The sequence below is a fragment of the Hypomesus nipponensis genome, chromosome 11, assembly GCF_054491055.1.
Source record: "Hypomesus nipponensis isolate SF chromosome 11, ASM5449105v1, whole genome shotgun sequence".
Taxonomy (NCBI): domain Eukaryota; kingdom Metazoa; phylum Chordata; class Actinopteri; order Osmeriformes; family Osmeridae; genus Hypomesus; species Hypomesus nipponensis.
Window position 1 is genome coordinate 1276918 of NC_140371.1, and position 25639 is coordinate 1302556.

Below are 25639 nucleotides of genomic sequence, written 5' to 3' on the forward strand. Positions count from 1 at the left end.
CCTCACCCCACCCTCCAACCCCCTCATCCCTCCCTCCAACCCCCTCACCCCACCCTCCAACCCCCTCACCCCACCCCCCTCTTCCCTCTGTCTAAGTCCCTGATCCACATGCTAGGCTCCAGCGGGGCCTCTGAGCTGTACTCCTCTGCTACCTTGAACTGCTGCTGGCTGATGTCTGAGCGAGCAGGCTGCAGGAAGTCCAGGACGCGGGGGATGAGGTCCCGGCAGCAGAAGTTGTAGGTCCCAAGGGCGGTGAACAGCACTGTCTGGGCGCGGCTACGCACCTGCAGGGCAACACACGTCCCCTTACAGCCCTGCTGCTGCACTCAGCACACACATCGACAGACATACTGACTCTGGTCTCACCTCACTGGAGGTATGTGGGTGTACATGTGTGTAGTCTGACCTGAATGTAGGTGTGTGTGTGTGTGTGTGTGTGGTCTGACCTGAATGTAGGTGTGTGTGTGTGTGTGTGTGTGGTCTGACCTGACTGTAGGTGTGTGTGAGTGTGTGTGTGCTCTGACCTGACTGTAGGTGTGTGAGTGTGTGGTCTGACCTGACTGTAAGTGTGTGTGTGTGTGGTCTGACCTGACTGTAAGTGTGTGTGAGTGTGTGTGTGGTCTGACCTGACTGTAGGTGTGTGTGTGTGTGGTCTGACCTGACTGTAGGTGTGTGTGAGTGTGGTCTGACCTGACTGTAGGTGTGTGTGAGTGTGGTCTGACCTGACTGTAGGTGTGTGTGAGTGTGGTCTGACCTGGCTGTAAGTGTGTGTGTGTGTGTGGTCTGACCTGACTGTAGGTGTGTGTGAGTGTGTGGTCTGACCTGACTGTAGGTGTGTGTGTGTGTGTGGTCTGACCTGACTGTAAGTGTGTGTGAGTGTGGTCTGACCTGGCTGTAAGTGTGTGTGTGTGGTCTGACCTGGCTGTAGGTGTGTGTGTGTGGTCTGACTTGACTGTAGGTGTGTGTGAGTGTGGTCTGACCTGGCTGTAGGTGTGTGTGTGTGTGGTCTGACCTGGCTGTAGGTGTGTGTGTGTGTGGTCTGACCTGACTGTAGGTGTGTGTGTGGTCTGACCTGGCTGTAGGTGTGTGTGTGTGTGTGTGGTCTGACCTGACTGTAAGTGTGTGTGTGTGTGTGTGTGTGGTCTGACCTGACTGTAGGTGTGTGTGTGTGTGTGTGTGTGTGTGGTCTGACCTGACTGTAGGTGTGTGTGTGTGGTCTGACCTGGCTGTAAGTTTGTGTGTGTGTGGTCTGACCTGGCTGTAAGTGTGTGTGTGTGTGGTCTGACCTGGCTGTAAGTGCTGGTAGACAGTCTCAGCAGGTCCTTCATCAGCTCCTGGTGGATACTCCTGTACTGACATCCTTCTACTGTGAGCTTACGCAGCTGAAAACACACACAGACACACTTGAGGAGGAACATTTACATATGGAAACCTGTAGTACCAGACATGCAAACCTGTAGTACCAGAGGTGTAAACCTGTAGTACCAGAGGTGTAAACCTGTAGTACCAGAGGTGTAAACCTGTAGTACCAGAGGTGTAAACCTGTAGTACCAGAGGTGTAAACCTGTAGTACCAGACATGCAAACCTGTAGTACCAGAGGTGTAAACCTGTAGTACCAGAGGTGTAAACCTGTAGTACCAGAGGTGTAAACCAGTGGTACCAGAGGTGTAAACCAGTGGTACCAGAGGTGTAAACCTGTAGTACCAGAGGTGTAAACCAGTGGTACCAGAGGTGTAAACCTGTAGTAGCAGAGGTGTAAACCTGTAGTACCAGAGGTGTAAACCAGTGTAAACCTGTAGTACCAGAGGTGTAAACCTGTAGTACCAGAGGTGTAAACCAGTAGTACTATAGGTGTAAACTAGTGCTGTCAGTTTAACGCATTATTAACGGCGTTAACGCAAACCCAAATTAACGGCGTCAATTATTTTATCGCGCGATTAACGCTCTTTTTGGCCTAGCAAACTTTGTAGTTTTTTTCACATGCTGTTGCAACAACTACCGACGTTAGAAAAACTACAACACCACACCGGATCTAGCTAGACCGGAAACAAAACAACAGGCACGCCAAACACTCGTTTGGCTTGCGAGCTGGCTAAAGAGTAGTAGCAGAGCCCGTTTACGGATATTAGACATTCTCTGGTAGTAGGCTGACGTTACGTTTTGAGTGGATGACGAGCGCAAGATGCCGAAATGGATGCCAATAAGATTCTGAATGGAAAGTTTGCTTTTAAAAAGTTGCCAAATGGTTCTATTGACAAGACCAGTGATCTGTGTGTTTTGTCGTTGTAAACTGAGCTATCATCGCAGCACGTCCAGTCTGAAATACCACTTGATGGCCAAGCACACAGCTGATGCGAATTCTCTGCCCCCTCGTCAAAGCCAGGCGATTGCAATGTTGTTTTCAATAAAAAAAATATTTGCACAAAGCAATCCGAACCACTTTTCTATGTTGATAAGAGCATTAAAATTTGAAAAAAGATTGGGACAAAAAGAAATCAGGGACATTTAGAATAGATAAAAATGTGCGATTAATTGTGATTAATCGCGAGTTAACTATGACATAAATGCGATTAATCGCGATTAAATATTTTAATTGTTTGACAGCACTAGTGTAAACCAGTATAAACCTGTAGTACCAGAGGTGTAAACCTGTAGTACCAGAGGTGTAAACCAGTGGTACCAGAGGTGTAACCAGTGTAAACCTGTAGTACCAGAGGTGTAAACCTGTAGTACCAGAGGTGTAAACCTGTAGTACCAGAGGTGTAAACCTGTAGTACCAGAGGTGTAAACCAGTGGTACCAGAGGTGTAAACCAGTGTAAACCTGTAGTACCAGAGGTGTAAACCTGTAGTACCAGAGGTGTAAACCTGTAGTACCAGAGGTGTAAACCAGTGGTACCAGAGGTGTAACCAGTGTAAACCTGTAGTACCAGAGGTGTACACCAGTAGTACCAGAGGTGTAAACCTGTAGTACCAGAGGTGTAAACCAGTGGTACCAGAGGTGTAAACCAGTGGTACCAGAGGTGTAAACCAGTGTAAACCTGTAGTACCAGAGGTGTAAACCTGTAGTACCAGAGGTGTCACAATCAGGGCTCAAAATTAACGTTGTCCTGTCATCAAAGGGACAATGAAAAAGATGTCTGGGACAGTTCAACCCAGACTTTAACATCAGCAAGACATAGAGCTACTCCCCACATGGGCGGTGGCAGGGTATGGCTGGCTGGGCTACAGCCACACCAAGAATTGTGTTAGCCCCACTATGAAACAAGCAAGAACATTGGGTATTCTATTGTGAATGTAATCACATTGAAATTCAGACATTGATTTGAGCCCCACAACTGTATGGATTGGTTAAATAATGTTGCAAATAACCTAGACCCAGGTCAGAATGTCAAAATGCAAAAAAATGTTTTGCATTTACATTTTGGGACAGGTCAAGTTCAGTTTGGGACGGATAGTGGGACAGAGAGGAAAACAGCTAGTTGCGAGCCCTGGTAACAGTTGCAGGTGTGTAACAGTAGCAGGCGTGTAACAGTAGCAGGCGTGTAAGAGTAGCAGGCGTGTAACAGTAGCAGGCGTGTAAGAGTAGCACTTACCTCGTGCTGTAGCATCACACGGTCGATCAGCAAAGCTCTGATGTGCTGTTTCCTCCCATGTAGCTGCAGACCAAAGAAAAATAAACATGAGGAACTCCAGATCTGCAAATTGCACTCTCGCACCCTCCCTCCACTCCCCTGTAGTCCTGGAGGACTCCTCCACTCCCCTATAGTCCTGGAGGATTCCTCCACTCCCCTATAGTCCTGGAGGACTCCTCCACTCCCCTATAGTCCTGGAGGACTCCTCCACTCCCCTATAGTCCTGGAGGACTCCTCCACTCCCCTATAGTCCTGGAGGATTCCTCCACTCCCCTATAGTCCTGGAGGATTCCTCCACTCCCCTATAGTCCTGGAGGACTCCTCCACTCCCCTATAGTCCTGGAGGACTCCTCCACTCCCCTATAGTCCTGGAGGACTCCTCCACTCCCCTATAGTCCTGGAGGATTCCTCCACTCCCCTATAGTCCTGGAGGACTCCTCCACTCCCCTATAGTCCTGGAGGACTCCTCCACTCCCCTATAGTCCTGGAGGACTCCTCCACTTCCCTATAGTCCTGGAGGACTCCTCCACTCCCCTATAGTCCTGGAGGACTCCTCCACTCCCCTATAGTCCTGGAGGACTCCTCCACTCCCCTATAGTCCTGGAGGACTCCTCCACTCCCCTATAGTCCTGGAGGACTCCTCCACTCCCCTATAGTCCTGGAGGAATCCTCCACTCCCCTATAGTCCTGGAGGACTCCTCCACTCCCCTATAGTCCTGGAGGACTCCTCCACTCCCCTATAGTCCTGGAGGACTCCTCCACTCCCCTTTAGTCCTGGAGGACTCACCCTGTTCTCCATGGACTTCTTCACCAGGTTGAAGCTCTTCCAGCGAGAGTCAAACTCATGTTTGTGAGAGCCTTTGAAGTGCAGCAAGTCACTGATGATCTGGCGGGGGGGAAAGGGAACATCTGAAGCAGCTAACACTGGCCATGCACATTAAATAGGCAGGTAACATTAAAACGTTGGCATGATGGCAGATTAAATAGGCAGGTTACACTAACGTTGCCATGCCAAGGGTAACAGTGTACCGTTGCCATGGCTGCTGATTAAATAGGCAGGTAACAGTGTAACGTTGCCCTGGCTGCTGATTAAATAGGCAGGTAACAGTGTAATGTTGCCCTGGCTGCTGATTAAATAAGCAGGTAACAGTGTAACGTTGCCCTGGCTGCGCTACTGAGATGTCCTACCTTGATTATGGAGAACAGAGACTTGGTGTCGTCCTCAGAGTGCTCCAGGATGTGATCTGAGGAGACAGACACAGTCAGGTGAGGGAGGAGGGGTATGCTGCCCTACAAAGCCAAAAGACCGTAACTCGCCGAAGTGTAGAACTGAGAAAAACGACTTCAAAGTTTTTGCACTTTCAAAGTAGTTGTCCTGCCAAATGCATTTTAGGTAGGACACTGGAAATCCAGCAGTTTGATGTTTGAGTGATTACACATGATCTAAACTAGACATTTTTGAAATTGTTGATCTTAAACTGCACTTTTGACCCATATTTTGAAGCAACAGAAGTATACCATAGTCCATCGTAAGTGGTCATGCCAAGGCAAAATACAGTAACTTCCGTTTCTTCGCTCACTTAGTTGCTTATCACGATATAAACTCTGTATTTTATAAGCCAATGTAACATACACGTGGATACCTGTCACAAAACTCACAAGACAAGAGTGTTTTTGATTTAACTGCCAGGGTAAGATACTTACAAACGACTCATGTTTGGGATGTTTAGTGTTGAATGCCAGCAAGTAGGCTAAGCTAATGCTAGATGTGTTTATTGTCGCTAGGTTACGTATTAGTTCAATTGAAACCGTAACTCCATTTGAACGTTTTTGAGTGCCGCAAAACAAAGGCAAAGAACCGTAACTGATGTTACGGCATTCTGCATTGGATATCTAAAGCCAAAGCAGGCTTTTGGAAGGTACGGTGAAGACAACAACCTAATTTTCTCTGAAAAACAGACAAGTTAATTTAAGATATTTGGCCACATGATACAGCAGACCTTAACTGTTCCGAAAATGAAAAAAAAATCATTTTCGACAAAATTGAAGTTACGGTCTTTTGCCTTTGCACGGCAGTATGAGGGGGTAGGAGGGTATAGAGGAGGTATGATAGGGTACAGAATATAGGACGGGGTAGAGCAGGGCTCCCCAAACTTTTGTCTGCGAGGGCCAGATAATTTTCCTTTCTTTAATGTAGGGCTGGGTCGGTCTGTAACAGAAAATTACATGGGCCGGAGTAACTACCATATTACCATATTATTGTGGAGATTTTATTATGATTTTAAATGTATTTATTATGCTAGATTAGTTTATTATTTTGTTATGCACCATACATTTGTAAATATCAAGGGGTATATAGCCTATTAAAAGAGCATTATTACTATCGTAATTACCTTTTTTCATATTCATTGCTATTGAAATCAAAACATTCACTTACGTATGCAAAACTAATCAAGGAGCATTTAAAAAAAAAAATATACAAATAAAAATAAGTGCCTCTGGCATTGTTCAGAGGGTCGGTCCAAATGCGTGGGCGGGCCGTATTTGACCCACGGGATGTAGTTTGGGGACCCCTGAGGTGGAGGATGTAGGAGGGGAGAGAGTAGGTAGGAGGGAAGAAAGGAGGTAGGAGGGGAGAGAGTAGGTAGGAGGGAAGAAAGGAGGTAGGAGGGGGTAGGAGAGGACAGAGGAAGAAGGAGGGGTTAGGAAGGGGTAGGAGGGGAGAAAGGAGGTAGGAGGGGAGAAAGGAGGTAGGAGGGGAGAGAGGAGGTAGGAGGGGGGAGAGAGGAGGTAGGAGGGGGTAGAGGAGGTAGGAGGGGAAAGAGGAGGTAGGAGGGGGTAAGAGGGGAGAGAGGAGGAAGAGGACGTAGGAAGGGGTAGGAGGGGAGAGAGACTCACGCAGCAGCAGTCTCATCACTCTGCAGATGGCGTCTCTGTAGTTCTCCCTGGACTCATCTGAACAGAGGAAGTATGTCTCATGTTATGAACCCTTTATTACATGCTTACAGCTTTTTATAACATGCTTGATAACCCTTTAATACACTAAACAACCGATTGTTACATGCTTACTAACACTTTATAGCATGCTAAATAACATGTAATAACACTTTGCAAACCCTTTATAACATGCTAATCACCCCTAACACATATGTTATAACATTCTAATGACCTATAACATGTTAATCACAGCATATAAACCCTTAATAACAAATGTGTTGTCAGTTTATAAACCTGTATACCAAGATACCATATCTGTAACCTGCTGCTGTCTCTATAGTCTAAATGATAACCTAGAGTACTCACCATGGTGATGATAACCCACAGTTATCCCCCTGGTGGTGATAACCTAGAGTACTCACCATGGTGATGATAACCCACAGTTATCCCCTGATGGTGATAACCTAGAATACTCACCATGGTGATGATAACCCACAGTTATCCCCCTGGTGGTGATAACCTAGAGTACTCACCATGGTGATGATAACCCAGTTATCCCCCTGGCGGTGATAACAGAGTACTCACCGTATTCCATGCCGATGAAGAGGCTTGTCTCATCAAGGTTCACTGTGCTCTGGACTCTGGAGAGAGGGGAGACATGCTCACTGGCACCATACTCCCTGCACCACATGGCACCACACGTGGTAGAGGGCAAGGAAGGCCCGGGGTAGTACAGAGTTGGGGTGTTAGTGCATCAGTACTTACAGGTCAGGTACGGGGGTTCCCTGCAGTGGGGGCAGCAGGCTGCCAGCTCCCAGAAGGCAGTGCTGCACAATCACCAGACTCTGCAGGACGTCATCTCTATCAACAGAAAGTATAGGTCTGATTTACACATCTTACCTTCACACACCTCACCTTTACACACCTCACCTTTACATACCTCACATCACCTTACCTTTACACACCTCACCTTTACATGTCTCACTTTTACACACCTCACTTTTAACGTCCCCACCGGGTCATGTCCCCACCGGGTCATGTCCCCACCTGGTTGCGTCCTCACCTGGTCATGTCCAGGTCCCCCTGGGCGTGTCTCTGCAGCCTGAGCAGCTCTGGCTGCAGGATGAGGTCCAGAATGTAGAAGACAAAGGCAGTCTCCTCCACACACGGGACATGCCACTGGATCTGCAGGTTCCACAGGTCTCCTGGACGGCCCCAGTCCTGGACACACACACAAGAGTTAGTAAAGCAAGAGACAGCAAGGGTTCAAAACAAGAAGAAGAGGATTTTCAGTGTAGCTTGCTGCCACAAAAAAGTATGTACAAATATGTACTTTGATGGGCAGGTATAGTGTGTGTGTGTGTGTGTGTACCTTGATGGGCAGGTAGGAGTGTGAGAGCGGCTGGAAGCCCCCAGGGATGCTGCAGTACTCGGTGGGGTAGATGAGGGCGCTGGAGCGCAGGATGTGGTGCAGCAGGTTGCAGGCCAGGGCGTAGCCCTGCTTACACCTCAGGTGCAGGCTGAGCTGCAGCACCTGCAGCAGCTGGCTGCTGTAGGGGAGCAGCTTGTCCCCATCCACACGCGTCACCTGAGGGAGACGGGGTGTAACTGGATGTGGTGGTCTTGTGATCCTGGAGGGTCATACGTGTGTGGTGTGTGTGTGTGTGTGTTCACCTCTGACAGCAGCTGGAGGTTCCACAGCAGCTCCTTGTCCAGCTCCTCCTCGTTCAACACCTCCTCATCTGAAACACAGAACACCATAGACTACCACCTCCTCCTTAGACCACCACCTCCTCCTTAGACCACCACCTCCTCATCTAAAAAGCTCAACTCTCCTCCTCATCCAAACAGCTCAAGCCTCCTGCTCAACCCTCCTCCTCCTCCATCCTCCTCCTCCTCCACTTCTGAATCCCTCAAGACGACCAGACAGAGATCCTCACTGCTACTGCAGCTGAATACATCCTCACTGCTACTGCAGCTGAATACATCCTCACTGCTACTGCAGCTGAATAGATCCTCACTGCTACTGCAGCTGAATAGATCCTGACTGCTACTGCAGCTGAATAGATCCTGACTGCTACTGCAGCTGAATAGATCCTGACTGCTACTGCAGCTGAATAGAGATACTCACTGCTACTGCAGCTGAATAGAGATACTCACTGCTACTGCAGCTGAATAGAGATACTCACTGCTACTGCAGCTGAATAGATCCTGACTGCTACTGCAGCTGAATAGATCCTGACTGCTACTGCAGCTGAATAGATCCTGACTGCTACTGCAGCTGAATAGATCCTGACTGCTACTGCAGCTGAATAGATCCTCACTGCTACTGCAGCTGAATAGATCCTCACTGCTACTGCAGCTGAATAGATCCTCACTGCTACTGCAGCTGAATAGATCCTCACTGCTACTGCAGCTGAATAGAGATACTTACGGACAGCTATTTGGTTGATGGCGTTACAGCAGTGTGGTACAAACAGCTTGAGAGACTCGGTCGGGTGACACTGAAACACAGACACCGAGGGTTAGTAGACCAAGGATGGGAGGAGAGCAGGGTGGAAGGGTGGAGAGCAGGGTGGAGGGGTGGAGAGCAGGGTGGAGAGGAGGGTGGAGGGGTGGAGAGGAGGGTGGAGGGGTGGAGAGGAGGGTGGAGGGCTGGAGAGCAGGGTGGAGGGGTGGAGAGGAGGGTGGAGGGGTGGAGAGCAGGGTGGAGGGGTGGAAAGGAGGGTGGAGGGGTGGAAAGGAGGGTGGAGGGGTGGAGAGCAGGGTGGAGGGGTGGAGAGCAGGGTGGAGGGGAGGGTGGAGGGGTGGAGAGTAGGGTGGAGGGGTGGAAAGGAGGGTGGAGGGGTGGAAAGGAGGGTAGAGGGGTGGAAAGGAGGGTGGAGGGGAGGGTGGAAGGGTGGGGTAGAGGCGCTACCTTGGAGGCTGCTCTGCACATGTCTGCCACCATCCTGCCAGCCACGTGAGTCTCAAACATGTTGGTGGTGGCGAAGTGAAACACCTTCTCAAGGGCTACCTGGGAACGACATCATGACACAAGGAGAGGAGGAGAGAGAGGAGGAGAGAGATGAAACACCTTCTCAAGGGCTACCTGGGGAATGACATCTTGACACAAGGAGAGAGAGGAGGAGAGAGATGAGAGACAAGCACAAGGAGAGAGAAGAGGAGAGAGATGAAACAAGCAGAGAGATATTGGAAAGGTAAAGAACAGAACAGACCAGGAGAGAGCAGGAAAGAGAGCAAGAGAAAACAGGAGATAGAGCAGGACAGAGAGCAGGACAGAGAGCAGGAGAGAGAGCAGGAGAGAGAGCAGGAGAGAGAGCAGGACAGAGAGCAGGCAAGAGCAGGAGAGAGCAGGAGAGAGAGCAGGAGAGAGAGCAGGAGAGAGAGCAGGACAGAGAGCAGGACAGAGAGCAGGACAGAGAGCAGGAGAGAGAGCAGGAGAGAGAGAAGGAGAGAGAGCAGGACAGAGAGCAGGACAAAGAGCAGGAGAGAGAGCACGACAGAGAGCAGGACAGAGAGCAGGAAAGAGCAGGAGAGAGAGCAGGACAGAGAGCAGGAAAGAGCAGGAGAGAGAGCAGGACAGAGAGCAGGAGAGAGAGCAGGATAGAGAGCAGTACAGAGCAGGAGAGAGAGCAGGAGAGAGAGAGCAGGAGAGAGAGAGCAGGAAAGAGCAGGAGAGAGAGCAGGAAAGAGCAGGAGAGAGAGCAGGAGAGAGAGCAGGACAGAAAGCAGGAGAGAGAGCAGGACAGAGAGCAGGACAGAGAGCAGGAGAGAGAGCAGTAGAGAGAGCAGGAGAGAGAGCAGGACAGAGAGCAGGACAGAGAGCAGGACAGAGAGCAGGACAGAGAGCAGGAGAGAGCAGGACAGAGAGCAGGAGAGAGCAGGAGAGAGAGAGCAGGAGAGAGCAGGAGAGAGCAGGAGAGAGAGCAGGACAGAGAGCAGTACAGAGCAGGAGAGAGAGCAGGAGAGAGAGAGCAGGAGAGAGAGAGCAGGAGAGAGAGAGCAGGAAAGAGAGAGCAGGAGAGAGAGAGCAGGAGAGAGAGAGCAGGAGAGAGGCGCTACCTTGAAGATGTCCATGGAGCACTGAGTGAGGATGGTGCTGAATGTGGAGGAGAGTCCCAGTTCCACCAGAGTCTCCACATGGGTCATCTTCTCTGTCTCTGTCTCCTCCCTGGTCTGCTCCAAGGTGCTACTGTCAATCAAGGCAAAGCACCTACACACACACACACACACACATTGATGTTTGCGCCTTCCTGCTAACACATCCTGTACCACTTAGCTGCTACCTGGTCCTACAGACAGCCAGGCTGACACAGTCCTACCTGTCCATGAACAGAAGAACAAAGTCTTCAAACTCAGCAGAGGCTGAGCACATTTCTCTCTCCACCTGCAGAAGGGACCGAGGAGAGAGGGAGGCGAGACGGAGAAGAGACGGAGAGAGAGGGAGGAGAGAGGGAGGAAGAGAGGGAGGAGAGGGAGGAGAGAGGGAGGGAGAGAGGGAGGGAGGAGAGGGAGGAGAGGGAAGGGAGACAGAGGGGGAGAGAGAGAGAGAGAGAGAGAGAGAGAGAGAGAGAGAGAGAGAGAGAGAGAGAGAGAGAGAGAGAGGGAGGGAGGGAGGGAGGGCGGGCGGGAGGGAGGGAGGAGAGAGGGACCAAAGAGAGGGAGGAGAGAGGAAGGAGAGGGAGAGAGAGAGGGAGGAGAGAGGGAGGGAGAGAGGGAGGGAGGGAGGAGAGAGGAAGGAGAGGGGGAGGAGAGAGGGAGGGAGAGAGTGAGGGACCGAAGAGAGGGAGGAGAGAGGGACCAAAGAGAGGGAGGAGAGAGGGAGGAGAGGGAGAGAGACAGGGAGGAGAGAGGGAGGGAGAGAGGGAGGGAGGGAGGGAGGAGAGAGGAAAGAGGGAGTGAGGAGAGAGGGAGTGAGGAGAGAGGGAGGGAGGAGAGAGGGAGGGAGGAGAAAGGGAGGAGAGAGGGAGGGAGAGAGGGAGGGAGGAGAGGGAAGGATAGAGAGGAAGGAGAGAGAGAGGGGGAGGGAGAGAGAGGGAGGAGAGAGGGAGGAGAGGGAGGGAGACAGAGGGGGAGGAGAGAGGGAGGGAGGAGAGAGGGAGGGAGATAGTGAGACTCACAGAGACAGGCAGACATGGATAGATGGATGACAGACAGACAGACAGATACCTCCGTCAGGTCACTCCTGTCATGAAGAGCAGATGAACAGTCCACCAAAGGCACTAGAGTCACAAATGTAGCGATGAACTGGAACGTGATCTGCAAAGAGAGAACATGCCTTCAGACCTATAGCCATCACACACTCACATCAGCAGGCTGGATACGGACACACACCAAATCACCAGGCTGGATCCCTTGAACACACAGCCAACTTCCCATGCAGCCAGAACTACAGTACCCACCATGCACTTGCTGAAGTCGTTGGGGTCGACGCCGGGCAGCGCCCTCATGAGCAGGGGCAGCATGTGAGTGGGGCCTTGTGGGAAACGCTGTCCTCCGGACACCAGGCTGCGTGCCACGCCAATCATGCAGCTCAGAGTGGCCGTCAACTGGTGAGGCTCCGTCAGAGTCTCCATGGCGGGGTAGGTCCTGGACACACACACAGGCCAGTTACACAGCGCTCGCACACACCCCAGTCACATGTGTGTGCTCCTTCACACAGTGTGTGACTCACTTCTCCAGCACGGGGGGGATGACCAGCTCTGGCCTCATGAGGGCCAGGTTCTGCAGGGCCTGCGCGGCGTCCAGGCTGCCCGTGCGGCTGAACATGGCCAGCAGCACCGGCTGCATCATGCTCTTCACGAACGTGGTGATGTCCTGCTCCGTCAGCAGGTGGCTGTCTGGTACCGGGGTCAGCCAGGTGGGCTTCCGGTAGCGCTCCCGGTGGAGCCGTCGCACAACGCTGGCCGGGAGCCGCTGGAGAAGCTTCATGAGCTTCATCTGGGGGAGGACAGGGGGACAGGGGGAGGACAGGGGGAGGACAGGAGGAGGACAGGGGGAGGACAGAGGGACAGGGGGAGGACAGGGGGAGGACAGGAGGAGGACAGGGGGAGGACAGGGGGAGGACAGAGGGAGGACAGAGGGAGGACAGAGGGACAGGGGGAGGACAGGGGGACAGGGGGAGGACAGGGGGAGGACAGGGGGAGGACAGGGGGAGGACAGGGGGAGGACAGGAGGAGGACAGAGGGAGGACAGAGGGACAGGGGGAGGACAGGAGGAGGACAGGGGGGGGACAGGGGGAGGACAGGGGGAGGACAGAGGGAGGACAGAGGGACAGGGGGAGGACAGAGGGAGGACAGAGGGACAGGGGGAGGACAGGGGGACAGGGGGAGGACAGGGGGAGGACAGGGGGAGGACAGGAGGAGGACAGAGGGACAGGGGGAGGACAGAGGGACAGGGGGAGGACAGGAGGAGGACAGGGGGGGGACAGGGGGAGGACAGGGGGAGGACAGGGGGAGGACAGGAGGAGGAGGCAGAGGGACAGGGGGAGGACAGGGGGAGGACAGGAGGGAGAGGGGCAGGGGGACAGGGGGAGGACAGGGGGAGGCAGAGGGACAGGGGGAGGACAGGGGGAGGACAGGGGGAGGACAAGAGTATGGGGGGAGGACACCAATAAGCCACCGTAATGGAACGGAGATTTACCAAAATAAGCCTGACATTTCCTTCATCTACGTTGAAGGAACATCCCACTGGTTCCTCTACCACATGAACACAACACACATAACATTTGACTGTTTTAACAGACACTACTCATCTCAGCTACCAGGCATGGTCAACATTAATAATAACATCTCAGCTACAGTCAGTGTCGGTATGCTGTAAATGGCACATTGTGTTGGCATGTCTGTAAGGACGTGTTGCTATGGTGTGTTGTCATCAAGTATCAGGATGTGTTGCTATGACACGAGGAGACTCACCAACCAACGTCCGTGATTCGATGGGTGGAAGAAGGAAGTGATGCTGTTGAAGAGGCCACTGAGTTGAGCCTGGGCCATCTTACTGGGGCCACCCTGCACGCACACACACAATGAAGTTTGAACTCGAAGACCTAGGATAGGATCTCAGCTAGGGACTTGGGACTAGGACAGGGTCTAGGACAGGGGCTAAGGGATAGGATGTGATCTAACATAAGGGCTAGGATCTAGGATAGAGGCTAAGGGATAGGGGTTAGTATGATCTAACATAGGGGGCAGGATCTAGGATAGGGGTTAGTATGATCTAACATAGGAGACAGGATCTAGGATAGGGGTTATTATGATCTAACATAGAGGGCAGGATTTAGGATAGGGGTTAGTATGATCTAACATAGGGGGCAGGATCTAGGATAGGGGTTATTATGATTTAACATAGGGGGTAGGATCTAGGATAGGGGTTAGTATGATCTAACATAGGGGGTAGGATCTAGGATAGGGGTTAGTATGATCTAACATAGGGGGCAGGATCTAGGATAGGGGTTGGTATGATCTAACACAGGGGGCAGGATCTAGGATAGGGGGGAAGGTATAGTGGTTAATTAATATAATCTAGCATAAGGGACAGGATCTAGGATAGGGGCTAATGGATAAGACAGAGGAGAGAACCTGGAACAAGGTTAGGCTTAGGATAGGAAATTGGAGGGGTCGGATCAGTAAGGAGGGACCAGGGGCTAACATTGGGACTAGACTGAAGTGGGAAGGGTCTAGGGGCTAGGACAAGGACAAGGGGCTAGAACAGGGACTAAGGGCTAGGACAAGGACTAGGGGCTAGATCAAGCACTAGGGGCTAGATCAAGGACTAGAGGCTAGATCAAGGACTAGCGGCTAGACTGACCAGCAGGGAGGAGACCCAGAGCACCACATGGCCGATGTCGTAGGCGTTGGTCACGTATCTGGCCACTAACATCTGACTGGTACCCACAGGCAGGTTGAGGCTGCGCAGGATCCTGGTGAAGATCTACCACAACAATATGAACACATCACAAATCACTCCACAGATACCTGATGTTCTCTGGACCTATTTTGTAGCTCGTGTTGATTTAACATCTAAGATGTGTTCATGGCACTGAGACAGAGGCAGGTCAAGTACGTGATATGATAACAGTTTCTGTTTCAGCTCACTATCAAAACCCACCCTGACACCAGCTGTTGAGTAGCTGATTATAGACTGATTAAGTGACAGGGTGAGTACAGACCAATATGAACAGTGACAGGGTGAGTATAGACCAATATGAACAGTGACAGGGTGAGTACAGACCAATATGAACAGTGACAGGGTGAGTATAGACCAATATGAACAATGACAGGGTGAGTACAGACCGATATGAACAGTGACAGGGTGAGTATAGACCAATATAAACAATGACAGGGTGATTACAGACCGATATGAACAGTGACAGGGTGAGTATAGACCAATAAGGACAGTGACAGGGTGAGTACAGACCGATATGAACAGTGACAGGATGAGTATAGACCAATATAAACAATGACAGGGTGATTACAGACCGATATGAACAGTGACAGGGTGAGTATAGACCAATAAGGACAGTGACAGGGTGAGTACAGACCGATATGAACAGTGACAGGTTGATTACAGACCGATATGAACAGTGACAGGGTGAGTATAGACCAATAAGGACAGTGACAGGGTGAGTACAGACCGATATGAACAGTGACAGGGTGAGTACAGACCGATATGAACAGTGACAGGGTGAGTGTAGACCGATATGAACAGTGACAGGGTGAGTATAGACTTATATGAACAGTGACAGGGTGAGTACAGACCGATAGGAACAGTGACAGGGTGAGTACAGACCGATATGAACAGTGACAGGGTGAGTATAGACCGATATGAACAGTGACAGGGTGAGTACAGACCAATATGAAAAGTGACAGGGTGAGTATAGACCGATATGAACAGTGACAGGATGAGTATAGACTGATACAGTGACAGGGTGAGTACAGACCAATATGAACAGTGACAGGGTGAGTATAGACCGATATGAACAGTGACAGGGTAATTATAGACCGAAATAAACAGGACAGGGTGAGTACAGACCGATATGAACAGTGACAGGGTGAGTACAGACCGATAAGGACAGTGACAGGGTGAGTACAGACCGATATGAACAGTGACAGAGTGAGTATGGACTGATATGAACAGTGACAGGGTGAGTATAGACCGATATGAACAGTGATAGGGTGACTACAGACCGATATGAACAGTGACAGGGTGAGTACAGACCAATATGAACAGTGACAGGGTGAGTATAGACCGATATGAACAGTGACAGGGTGAGTATAGACCGATATGAACAGTGACAGTGTGAGTACAGACCGATATGAACAGTGACAGGGTGAGTGTAGACCGATATGAACAGTGACAGGGTGAGTATAGACCGATATGAACAGTGACAGGGTGAGTACAGACCGATATGAACAGTGACAGGGTGAGTACAGACCAATATGAACAGTGACAGGGTGAGTATAGACCGATAGGAACAGTGACAGGATGAGTATAGACTGATACAGTGACAGGGTGAGTATAGACCGATATGAACAGTGACAGGGTGAGTACAGACCGATAAGGACAGTGACAGGGTGAGTACAAACCGATATGAACAGTGACAGGGTGAGTATAGACTTATATGAACAGTGACAGGGTGAGTATAGACTGAAACAGTGACAGGTTGAGTATAGATTTTTATGAACAGTGACAGTGTGAGTACACTGCTTGTATGGTTCCAGTAGAGCTCACCTTAGGTATGTAGGGGTCCCAGTCTATGTAGCCTATGTTGTCATTAGCCAGGCGAGCAAACAGGTTGACCAGATGCTACAGACGAACACAAGATGAAGAGTTTGAATAGTCTTGGTTTAAAGGTTCTGCACTCATACGAGAGGGTTAGAGGTTCAAAACTGATATGCGAGTTACAGACTTGTGTAAGAGGGTTCTAGATTCTAGGCTGGTGCAAGACAATTCTAGGTTGGTGTAAGAGAGTTGTATGTTTGTCTAAGAGGGTTCGAGGTTGGTGTCACATGGTTCAAGGATTGTGTAAGATGGTTCTAGGTTGGTATAACACGGTTCTAGGGTGGTTTAAGAGGTTTCTAGGTTTGTGTAACAAGGTTCTAGGATTGTGTAAGAGGGTTCTATGCTGGTGTAACAGGTTCTATGATGGTGTAAGAGGGTTCTAGGCTGTTGTAACAGGTTCTAGGTTGGTGTAAGAGGGTTTTAGGTTGGTGTAAGAGGGTTCTAGGTTGGTGTAAGAGGGTTCTAGGCTGGAGTAACAGGTTCTAGGCTGAGAGGAACAAGACTCACCATCTCCCAGCCAGGCAGGTTCTGCACTGCAACCCACAGACTTATCAACTCATCAAACCACAACCTGCAAGAGACACACACACAATTAGCTACCATATAAACTGTATGTACACATTAACACACACTACACTGTACATACCATATAACATGGCACAAACACACTTACTGTAATATAACTGTGTTACACTGTGTGTGTGTACCTGAAGCCCTGGTGGTGCAGCACACTGTGTGTGTGTGTGTGTGTACCTGAAGCCCCGGTGGTGCAGCACACTGTGTGTGTGTGTGTGTACCTGAAGCCTGGTGGTGCAGCACACTGTGTGTGTGTGTGTGTGTGTGTGTACCTGAAGTCCCGGTGGTGCAGCACACTGTGTGTGTGTGTGTGTGTGTACCTGAAGTCCCGGTGGTGCAGCACACTGTGTGTGTGTGTGTGTGTGTGTACCTGAAGTCCCGGTGGTGCAGCACACTGTGTGTGTGTGTGTGTGTGTGTGTGTGTGTGTGTACCTGAAGCCCCGGTGGTGCAGCTCTGGGGGCAGGGTAGTGGGGAGGTACAGCTCCAGGTAGCTGATGGCTCTCTGCATGGTGACGTCGAAGGGACAGAGCAGCGGCCGCCACTCCTCCAGCATCTCCTCCGTCGCCACCACCGGGAAGTACCTGCCCAGGAACCAATCACAGGGCACGCTCGTATGGGTGTACTCAAGACACCACCAATCACGGCATGCGCTAGTAGTGGGGCACAACATCTGGATGAAAAATTTCAGTGAGGGATCCCCTCCTCCAGAGATGGTTTGTAGATCATAGTTAGGAGCAGACTACACACCAAACATGAATAATTCTTTATTAGTCATGGAAGTTTAGCAAGGTTTATTTCAGAACACAGCTAATCACCCTGTTACAGCACTGCAACATTGTTAGTCTACTGTACTTTAAACATCATACAAACCTTTTGTTCATCGGTCGTTTTAGGGTTGTGGTGGTCATTTCAATTATAAGCAAACTGCTGACCTCTGGTAAGGTCATGTTAGGCATCAGAGGTCATGTTACCTGATGTGATCAGGTGTAAGCTGGCTGGCACCTCCCCCAGCCCAGTGACTGCTTAGACACATGAGGGGTCAAGCCTCTTATGAACTTCCAAGTCCATGTAACGCACACCAGCCTTGAAGCTGACCCTTAGACTGACAACACAAGCTCTCTCACAGACCCTGCCCTCATCCCATTCCTGCCCTCATCCCAGCCCCAGCCCTGCCCTCATCCCAGCCCCAGCCCTGCCCTCATCCCAGCCCTCATCCCAGCCCCTCCCCTGCCCTCATCCCAGCCCCAGCCCCTGCCCTGCCCTCATCCCAGCCCCAGCCCCAGCCCCAGCCCAGCCCTGCCCTCATCCCAGCCCTGCCCTCATCCTATGGGGGGGCTATGGAGGGATGAGGAGGAATTACGAGGAATTATGAGGGGTGAAGAGGGATGTGGCGGGGTGAGTAGTGATGTGGAGGACTGTGAAGGGGTGAGGAGGGATGTGGCGGGGTGAGTAGTGATGTGGAGGACTGTGAAGGGGTGAGGAGGGATGTGGCGGGGTGAGTAGTGATGTGGAGGACTGTGAAGGGGTGAGGAGGGATGTGGCGGGGTGAGTAGTGATGTGGAGGACTGTGAATGGGTGAGGAGGGATGTGGCGGGGTGAGTAGTGATGTGGAGGACTGTGAATGGGTGAGAAGGGATGTGGCGGGGTGAATAGTGATGTGGAGGACTGTGAAGGGGTGAGGAGGGATGTGGCGGGGTGAGTAGTGATGTGGAGGACTGTGAATGGGTGAGAAGGGATGTGGCGGGGTGAATAGTGATGTGGAGGACTGTGAATGGGTGAGGAGGGATGTGGCGGGGTGAATAGTGATGTGGAGGACTGTGAAGGGGTGAGGAGGGATGTGGCGGGGTGAGTAGTGATGTGGAGGACTGTGAATGGGTGAGGAGGGATGTGGCGGGGTGAATAGTGATGTGGAGGACTGTGAATGGGTGAGGAGGGATGTGGCGGGGTGAATAGTGATGTGGAGGACTGTGAAGGGGTGAGGAGGGATGTGGGGGCAGGGGAAGATCTAAACACTTAGGGTGGCAAAGGGGTAATTGAACGGTGAAATGGAGGTGTGGAAGGAGGGTGTGACCTGATGCTACCATAAACTGTTTAACATTGTAGTTTACATAATGCCACTAATAAAACCATATTTTTCAGAAATAAAGCCGCGGTTTATAACCCAATTTTACTTTATTTTGTGGTGGTCAGGCTTATATTTTGAAGTGGCTTAGAACGTTTTTATAACAAAACAGGCTCCAAAATGTACTAATGAGAAAGCTTAACAAGTAACACCAGCATGGTAGTAGCACTGCTACGAGTATTATGTTTAACCTTAGCACTTAGCACTAACTTAACTTAAGCTAACTAAAGGTAGCTAGCTACCGTTTCGGAAAAGTAACACGCTTTGGGGACTGTCGTAAATATTTAGAACTCACACGTCTAAAGGTTAATATTACTTAATTCCCAGGCAATAGAAAACATACATTACGCACTTTCAATTTTCAAATTGTGTTGCAACGGCATGCTGTCAGATCACCTATACTCGTGCATTGCTTGGTATCATTGTTCCTGTATCAACTGTGGCATATATTCCAGGGCAGTTTATACTCAGATTTACAAACACAAAGCCCTCCCCTGGGACGCAATCTGGAAGCGCAATATCCACCTGTATCTACCAGAAATGGCCCTACTATAGGACAGTCTCTGGCTCGCTCTTAAAACTATATCCCCGATTTCCGGGAGATTGAATAGCTTTATCGGGCGTCAGGAAGGGCTATTGAAATGCGGGAGACACCCGGAACTTCCAGGAGACTTGGGATGTCTGAATATTGGGTTGGCAGCTGTCACCCATTGCTACCACTTGGATCTGCCAGTGCATGGAAGGATGCGAAGGGGTGAGGAGTAGTGAGGGGGGACATTGAGGGATAAGGAGGACCATGAAGGAGTGAGGAGGGCTGTCGAGGGGTGAGGAGGCTTCCTCCTCTCAGGAACAGGAAACTCCATCTTGGGTTAGGGTTAGATGAGCTAATAGGATTAAGGCCTCAGTAAAGACACACAGTCTAGTGCTGGGGAACGCTTTTCTAATTCTGCTGGCAGGTTACTAAAGGATAAGTATGTGTTGTCTCCTTCCTGAGTCCAGGTGAGACCTCCTCTCCTCATCCCTCCTCAGCAGGTTGCTGAAGAGCTACGTTGAGCACCGTGAGGTTTTCACCTCAAACACACCAACAAACAGCTGGTACTGTCTCACCTCAAACACACAGCTGGTACTGTCTCACCTCAAACACACAGCTGGTACTGTCTCACCTCAAACACACAGCTGGTACTGTCTCACCTCAAACACACAGCTGGTACTGTCTCACCTCAAACACACAGCTGGTACTGTCTCACCTCAAACACACAGCTGGTACTGTCTCACCTCAAACACACCAACACACAGCTGGTACTGTCTCACCTCAAACACACAGCTGGTACTGTCTCACCTCAAACACACAGCTGGTACGGTCTCACCTCAAACACACAGCTGGTACTGTCTCACCTCAAACACACAGCTGGTACTGTCTCACCTCAAACACACCAACACACAGCTGGTACTGTCTCACCTCAAACACACAGCTGGTACTGTCTCACCTCAAACACACCAACACACAGCTGGTACTGTCTCACCTCAAACACACAGCTGGTACTGTCTCACCTCAAACACACAGCTGGTACTGTCTCACCTCAAACACACCAACACACAGCTGGTACTGTCTCACCTCAAACACACAGCTGGTACTGTCTCACCTCAAACACACAGCTGGTACGGTCTCACCTCAAACACACAGCTGGTACTGTCTCACCTCAAACACACAGCTGGTACTGTCTCACCTCAAACACACAGCTGGTACTGTCTCACCTCAAACACACCAACACACAGCTGGTACTGTCTCACCTCAAACACACAGCTGGTACTGTCTCACCTCAAACACACCAACACACAGCTGGTACTGTCTCACCTCAAACACACAGCTGGTACGGTCTCACCTCAAACACACAGCTGGTACTGTCTCACCTCAAACACACAGCTGGTACTGTCTCACCTCAAACACACAGCTGGTACTGTCTCACCTCAAACACACCAACACACAGCTGGTACTGTCTCACCTCAAACACACAGCTGGTACTGTCTCACCTCAAACACACAGCTGGTACTGTCTCACCTCAAACACACCAACACACAGCTGGTACTGTCTCACCTCAAACACACAGCTGGTACTGTCTCACCTCAAACACACCAACACACAGCTGGTACTGTCTCACAGTGACCCGACTCTCATGGAGCAGAAATGACCAACCACCAGCAGTGCTTTCAGAATATACAATGTTTAGTATAATATAAAAGGTCTAGTAACCATAATATTAGTAGAATAAATAATGGTCACAATATTACTATATCATAGTTATAATAGTATAAGTATATATTAGTTGTAATATTAGTATAAAAGACTTAATAGATATGTTTGTATATCTAATAGGATACTGTCCTTGGGGTTAATCTCTGAGTGGAAGCTGGTTCCTGAGGAGACAGAAGAAGGAGAGGATGTACTCACGGCCTGCAGCTCTTCACCAGGGTCTTCAGGACGCTCTCCACTGAGCTGGGGACCAGAGCAGAGGGCAGCACGTCACACTTGATCTCCTGCTGCTCTTCACACGCCCAGTACACAACACACCAATGCAGCTACATCACATTAACACTGGATTCAACTAGCAGATGCTTTTATCCAAAGACACGTACAAAAGAACCATGCAGAGCAGTCACACCTCCACCATGCACACACACACACCTCCACCATGCACACACACACACCTCCACCATGCGCACACACACACCTCCACCATGCGCACACACACACCTCCACCATGCACACACACACACACCTCCACCATGCACACACACACACCTCCACCATGCGCACACACACCTCCACCATGCACACACACACCTCCACCATGCGCACACACACACCTCCACCATGCGCACACACACACCTCCACCATGCGCACACACACACACACACACACCTCCACCGTGCACACACACACACACACACACCTCCACCATGCACACACACACACACCTCCACCATGCACACACACCTCCACCATGCACACACACACACACACACCTCCACCATGCACACACACACACACACCTCCACCATGCACACACACACACACACCTCCACCATGCACACACACACACACACCTCCACCATGCACAAACACACCTCCACCATGCACACACACCTCCACCATGCACACACACACCTCCACCATGCACACACACACCCCCACCATGCACACACACACACACACACCTCCACCATGCACACACACACACACACCTCCACCATGCACACACACACACCTCCACCATGCACACACACACACACCTCCACCATGCACACACACACCTCCACCATGCACACACACACCTCCACCATGCACACACACACACACACACCTCCACCATGCACACACACACCTCCACCATGCACACACACACACACACCTCCACCATGCACACACACCTCCACCGTGCACACACACACCTCCACCATGCACACACACCTCCACCGTGCACACACACACCTCCACCATGCACACACACACCTCCACCATGCACACACACACACAGCTAGACCACTGAGGAGTCACACACGAATGGGACAGTAGCAGGAACAGAGGGGGGCTGGCACACCGGCTCTGTCACTACCTGAAATATCCCCTCCCCCCACCACCTGCTTCGCACCAGGAAGTAAAAGAGATACTTTCATTTCTTTAATACATTTGATTGAAATCCATGTAATTTCAAATGTTACAGTAAGTAATTACATATGTTCAGGTTGATTGCATTACAGATTTACGTAAATATACAATTCAACCGATTAAATAAGTCAAAGTATGTCTCTAATATTTCACTCCACTTTAAGCAGAACGACTCTTTTGACTTCCGGGGAGAATCAGGTGTGTGTGGGGGGGTATTTCAGGCAGCGACAGGCACAGATACAGTAGGGTGACTTCTGGCTGACTGTTCCTGAAGTGGTCAGATCAGTCTGAATAACACTTCCTGTAGTGGTGAGATCAGTCTGATGAATAACACTTCCTGTAGTGGTGAGATCAGTCTCCTAAATAACACTTCCTGTAGTGGTGAGATCAGTCTCCTAAATAACACTTCCTGTAGTGGTGAGATCAGTCTCCTGAATAACACTTCCTGTAGTGGTGAGATCAGTCTGAATAACACTTCCTGTAGTGGTGAAATCAGTCTGATGAATAACACTTCCTGTAGTGGTGAGATCAGTCTGGTGAATAACACTTCCTGTAGTGGTGAGATCAGTCTGGTGAATAACACTTCCTGTAGTGGTGAGATCAATTTCCTGAATAACACTTCCTGTAGTAGTGAGATCAGTCTGAATAACACTTCCTGTAGTGGTGAGATCAGTCTGAATAACACTTCCTGTAGTGGTGAGATCAGTATGATGAATAACACTTCCTGTAGTGGTGAGATCAGTCTGAATAACACTTCCTGTAGTGGTGAGATCAGTCTGAATAACACTTCCTGTAGTGGTGAGATCAGTCTGAATAACACTTCCTGTAGTGGTGAGATCAGTCTGATGAATAACACTTCCTGTAGTGGTGAGATCAATTTCCTGAATAACACTTCCTGTAGTAGTGAGATCAGTCTGAATAACACTTCCTGTAGTGGTGAGATCAGTCTGAATAACACTTCCTGTAGTGGTGAGATCAGTCTGAATAACACTTCCTGTAGTGGTGAGATCAGTCTGAATAACACTTCCTGTAGTGGTGAGATCAGTCTGAATAACACTTCCTGTAGTGGTGAGATCAGTCTGATGAATAACACTTCCTGTAGTGGTGAGATCAGTCTCCTAAATAACACTTCCTGTAGTGGTGAGATCAGTCTGAATAACACTTCCTGTAGTGGTGAGATCAGTCTGATGAATAACACTTCCTGTAGTGGTGAGATCAGTCTGGTGAATAACACTTCCTGTAGTGGTGAGATCAGTCTGGTGAATAACACTTCCTGTAGTGGTGAGATCAATTTCCTGAATAACACTTCCTGTAGTAGTGAGATCAGTCTGAATAACACTTCCTGTAGTGGTGAGATCAGTCTGAATAACACTTCCTGTAGTGGTGAGATCAGTATGATGAATAACACTTCCTGTAGTGGTGAGATCAGTCTGAATAACACTTCCTGTAGTGGTGAGATCAGTCTGAATAACACTTCCTGTAGTGGTGAGATCAGTCTGATGAATAACACTTCCTGTAGTGGTGAGATCAGTCTGAATAACACTTCCGGTAGTGGTGAGATCAGTATGATGAATAACACTTCCTGTAGTGGTGCGATCAGTCTCCTAAATAACACTTCCTGTAGTGGTGAGATCAGTCTCCTGAATAACACTTCCTGTAGTGGTGAGATCAGTCTGAATAACACTTCCGGTAGTGGTGAGATCAGTATGATGAATAACACTTCCTGTAGTGGTGCGATCAGTCTCCTAAATAACACTTCCTGTAGTGGTGAGATCAGTCTCCTGAATAACACTTCCTGTAGTGGTGAGATCAGTCTGATGAATAACACTTCCTGTAGTGGTGAGATCAGTCTGATGAATAACACTTCCTGTAGTGGTGAGATCAGTCTGGTGAATAACACTTCCTGTAGTGGTGAGATCAGTCTCCTGAATAACACTTCCTGTAGTGGTGAGATACATTTCCTGAATAACACTTCCTGTTGTAGTGAGATCAGTCTGAATAACACTTCCTGTAGTGGTGAGATCAGTCTGAATAACACTTCCTGTAGTGGTGAGATCAGTATGATGAATAACACTTCCTGTAGTGGTGAGATCAGTCTCCTGAATAACACTTCCTGTAGTGGTGAGATAAGTCTGATGAATAACACTTCCTGTAGTGGTGAGATCAGTCTGATGAATAACACTTCCTGTAGTGGTGAGATCAGTCTCCTGAATAACACTTCTTGTAGTGGTGAGATCAGTCTGAATAACACTTCCTGTAGTGGTGAGATCAGTCTGATGAATAACACTTCCTGTAGTGGTGAGATCAGTCTGGTGAATAACACTTCCTGTAGTGGTGAGATCAGTCTCCTGAATAACACTTCCTGTAGTAGTGAGATCAGTCTGAATAACACTTCCTGTAGTGGTGAGATCAGTCTGAATAACACTTCCTGTAGTGGTGAGATCAGTCTGAATAACACTTCCTGTAGTGGTGAGATCAGTTTGATTAACTCATCATCCCTCACCAGGCTTTACCTCGTCTAACGCCACATTCTCACTCCCGCGTATAATTGCTGACACTGCCGTGTGTTTAACCACATCCCTATGTCCCAGTGTTTAACCACATCCCTATGTCCCAGTGTTTAACCACATCCCTATGTCCCAGTGTTTAACCACATCCCTATGTCCCAGTGTTTGACCACATCCCTATGTCCCAGTGTTTGACCACATCCCTGTGTCCCAGTGTTTAACCACATCCCTGTGTCCCAGTGTTTAACCACATCCCTATGTCCCAGTGTTTGACCACATCCCTGTGTCCCAGTGTTTGACCACATCCCTGTGTCCCAGTGTTTGACCACATCCCTATGTCCCAGTGTTTGACCACATCCCTATGTCCCAGTGTTTAACCACATCCCTATGTCCCAGTGTTTGACCACA

At 49.8% G+C, this 25639-nt stretch overlaps 1 protein-coding gene across 2 annotated transcripts in view; it reads right to left on the reverse strand.

The window, feature by feature from the left end:
• psme4a (proteasome activator subunit 4a) overlaps positions 1-25639 on the reverse strand; it is a 64887-nt gene that overhangs the window by 27642 nt on the left and 11606 nt on the right. For both annotated transcript variants that reach the window (XM_084709094.1, XM_084709093.1), the window contains 24 exons: positions 21506-21550; positions 17366-17515; positions 16865-16928; positions 16307-16381; positions 14384-14506; positions 13492-13584; positions 12249-12514; positions 11977-12163; positions 11744-11833; positions 10897-10961; positions 10637-10787; positions 9489-9587; positions 9006-9075; positions 8246-8313; positions 7944-8159; positions 7635-7792; positions 7337-7432; positions 7157-7212; positions 6533-6589; positions 4823-4878; positions 4422-4520; positions 3596-3658; positions 1287-1382; positions 153-284 (listed from right to left, as the gene is read on the reverse strand). In XM_084709094.1, coding sequence (XP_084565220.1) covers positions 153-284; positions 1287-1382; positions 3596-3658; positions 4422-4520; positions 4823-4878; positions 6533-6589; positions 7157-7212; positions 7337-7432; positions 7635-7792; positions 7944-8159; positions 8246-8313; positions 9006-9075; positions 9489-9587; positions 10637-10787; positions 10897-10961; positions 11744-11833; positions 11977-12163; positions 12249-12514; positions 13492-13584; positions 14384-14506; positions 16307-16381; positions 16865-16928; positions 17366-17515; positions 21506-21550 — 2575 coding nt within the window. The remainder of the gene's footprint in view (positions 1-152; positions 285-1286; positions 1383-3595; positions 3659-4421; positions 4521-4822; positions 4879-6532; positions 6590-7156; positions 7213-7336; positions 7433-7634; positions 7793-7943; positions 8160-8245; positions 8314-9005; positions 9076-9488; positions 9588-10636; positions 10788-10896; positions 10962-11743; positions 11834-11976; positions 12164-12248; positions 12515-13491; positions 13585-14383; positions 14507-16306; positions 16382-16864; positions 16929-17365; positions 17516-21505; positions 21551-25639) is intronic.